The sequence below is a fragment of the Egretta garzetta genome, unplaced genomic scaffold (assembly GCF_000687185.1).
Source record: "Egretta garzetta isolate BGI_Z169 unplaced genomic scaffold, ASM68718v1 scaffold345, whole genome shotgun sequence".
Lineage (NCBI taxonomy): Eukaryota > Metazoa > Chordata > Aves > Pelecaniformes > Ardeidae > Egretta > Egretta garzetta.
Window position 1 is genome coordinate 434,873 of NW_009259692.1, and position 3,162 is coordinate 438,034.

At 46.2% G+C, this 3,162-nt stretch overlaps 1 protein-coding gene across 1 annotated transcript in view; it reads right to left on the minus strand.

The window, feature by feature from the left end:
• Positions 1 to 818, minus strand: part of LOC104126317 (ceramide synthase 4) — a 25,692-nt gene extending 24,874 nt beyond the window's left edge. The window contains exon 1 of the mRNA XM_009638873.2: positions 645 to 818. Coding sequence (XP_009637168.1) covers positions 645 to 817 — 173 coding nt within the window. The 5' untranslated portion in view covers position 818. The remainder of the gene's footprint in view (positions 1 to 644) is intronic.
• Positions 819 to 3,162: the final 2,344 nt, after the last annotated feature.

Below are 3,162 nucleotides of genomic sequence, written 5' to 3' on the forward strand. Positions count from 1 at the left end.
GGGCAGCCCCTTCCAGTGCCTGACAGCCCTTTCGGGGAAGAAATTTTTCCTAACGTCCAACCTAAACCTGCCTTGGCACAACTTCAGACCATTTCCCCTCGTCCTATTGCCCGTTACCAGGGAGAAGAGCATCCGTTCATGCGGCAATGCCATGCTGATTCCGAGGTCGGATGACTCAGCCCAATCTAATCCATCTTCTTCAGGCTTGCCTGTCAGGTGCGATACCCCAGATCCCTGTTACCCAAGATAAAGGAGACTTAACTGTATTTGGGTAGTCTAAACACAATTTCAGCTGCATTTGACCCAGAAACAGCAAGTAATGCCCAACAAAACACAGACCAGTGTGTCTGCCTTCTAAAACACAAGCATAAACCTCATCAACAGGGCCTACCTGTTTTAAGTGTAGAAGTCACATTGCTGATGATTAGACCCTAAGGGTAGGGTTTGCGTTCTGTATTCAACTCAATTCTTTAGCCAGTACACAGGGCTGGAAAGAAAGCGCTGAAAAACATACCTCAGCAGACTTTCTGACCTGGAGTTTCTGTGGACCTCTTTGGCCACGCACTGGCACAGATAACAAAGCCAGCTTTTGGACCCACACTGCCAGCATTCACCCAAACTGCAAACAGCACTAAATAACTTACCTTTCAAAGGCACATCGAATGACAACCAAGGTTAAAGCAAAAGGGATACTGAGCAGGAGATCACGAGGCTGAGGGTACTGGATGTCTTCAGTCTCTTGCATGTCCTCCCAGGTGATTCCTGGGGGCAGCCAGAACTCATGCTGCCACAGCCACTCGTTCAGCGAGCGTGCCATCCTGGAAGGAAGAGAGACCAGAATAAACTGAGGACAGCTTCACACACAGCAAACCTGTCAGCACAAGCCAGCGAGGCAGAAGAAGGATTACACCCTCGCTGAGGTTGCATCTGGCTGTGAAAGCAGAAGAGGTGTGGAACGCATCAGTGCCCAAGGAACTGATAACCCGCTCGCAGATTTTTATCGGGTGCTCGGTGATTGCCGACTCCTGGCGCAGAACCAGGAAAAGGGCTAAAGTGGAGGTAAAGTGCCTCAGAATTCAACAGAGCATTAAGTGTCATTCTCAGCAAGATGTACAGGAAAGTTTTAAGTTCAATCCTGCAGCTTCTCAGGTTCATAGGTTCCTTTCTACAGGACTGACAGCTTGGTATCATGAAGATGCAGCAAGTCTGCCCCAGGGCTGGCTGCCAGCTGTCCTTTTATATGTACATATCCTTATTTTTTTTAGTCTTTGATCTTCTGCATTTGCTTCTATTTACACATTGCAATGCCACTGTGTGCATGTGTGCGTACGTCTGCATTATAATTAATACTATACTGAGACTTCACCTTAAAAAAAAAAAACAACCTGAAAAAGATCTATCTTCTGCTTTAAATGATTAAGTACTTCCAGGTCAGAATTTTTGTGCTAAATGGTGAGCTGGATTCTTCATGTAATTTTAAAGACCATGTCTGAAGGTGGGATTTACATACATGATCAGAGAATTCAGCAGCATAAAAGACGGGGGAATGGGTGTAACAAAGCATTCGACATGGAAATACTGTTGCTGGATAATTCTGCCTCATACACTAAGATGAGCTGCACTGCCTTCCAACACAGGCTGCTCATTCTGGCTTGTAACAACAAATACCCCAAACCCAAGCTCTGAACAGAAGTCAAGCAGACTCTGTGCAGGGACAGCATAAGGAACGGGGGAGCGTGGGAATGAGATGCCCATTGGGATCGTTTGAACGGCACACGGGAAATGCCACCTTAGGAAACCAAGGGAAAAAGCATACAATTCATATGTCTGCGGCGAGTATCATACATTTCATTTGGAAGATGTCTTTAATTCAGAAGTAGTTTCTTTGTTAGTTAAGCTGAAGATATGCCTCCTTCCAGAATTTTGCAGTCTGGGGGATATCGTCTGTATCATAGTGTCTTTTCTTGATTTGGACTTTATTATTCATCTCAAAGTGTCTTTTGATCCGACTGCAACAGAGAAAGAACAACAGAACCCTATTTCTTCAAATTTTACTCCCATTTCTCCTGGAGCATGCAGAGCCAAGTCAGGATGATGACAAAGCTGATTACAAATATATGTGTAATTGATACCAAGTGGATGCAAACTTTCTGACCATTTAAGATATACAAAGGAGGAAAACACTTTCCCGTTTTCCCCAAAGAACAAGGAAAACCATCTTACTAAAAACGCATTCTCCTCTTCCTCCTCGCATTCCCTGATTTCAGCTTTTGATACCAGAACCCACAACATAAAAATACCTCCTAAAAATCAAGAGCCTGATATACTGCGGAACTGCAACCAAAAGAAGTAGCAGTAAGGCTAATATCCAACCTCACTAGCACCGAAAAGAACATCCAGGTCTTCTATCAGCTTTCAGTCTGACACTAATCCCAGTATTTTCCATCTGGTGCAGCTTCTGGGACTCTGGAAACTGTGGTTTTGCTCCCACTTCCAGGCTGTTCTCCATTCCTTCTGCTAGCTCTCCTTCCAGTGCAACGTCTGGACAAAAATCATTGGCAAATAAACCGAAGATAAACAGGGTTTGTAGACTCTTCAAATTCTGTTTTAAGAGCCTGATGATGAAGACGCAATGGTTTTTAAGTTGCCTGCCAAATCTCGAGTCTCTACAACTCTCTGGGGCCTGGAGTATAACCTGACCTCCCCCACCGAGGCTGTTTTGAGGTGGGAATATCTGCTACCCACTGCCCGTCCCCTTCTCCTCTGGCAGGGCTGTCGGCTCCTTTAGCACCAGCTCCCTTTCCGCCTTGCCTTTGGTGATTCAGCGAAGGCACCTGAAGCCAGGCCCATGGCAGAGCGGTGGCAGGGCTCATTGTGCACTAAAAAGCGAGACGCTAGCTGAGGCACACATGCATACGTGGTGGAGAAAGCTTTTCAGTCTACTCGGTAAACATGCTATGAACCAGCATAGCTCCATGTGGGTGAGGCAGACATAAGCCCACGCGGGGCAGGCTGGATCCTCAGAGCCTTGGTGAACCATGTTTCCAGGATGTCCCCGAGTCTCCTGCAGACTGTGTGAACACCGATTTCTGCAGAAAACTCTATGGTTAGAGAGCAGAAAGTGCCTATGGAGAAGCAAACTGTATGAGCATGGGCTTAGCC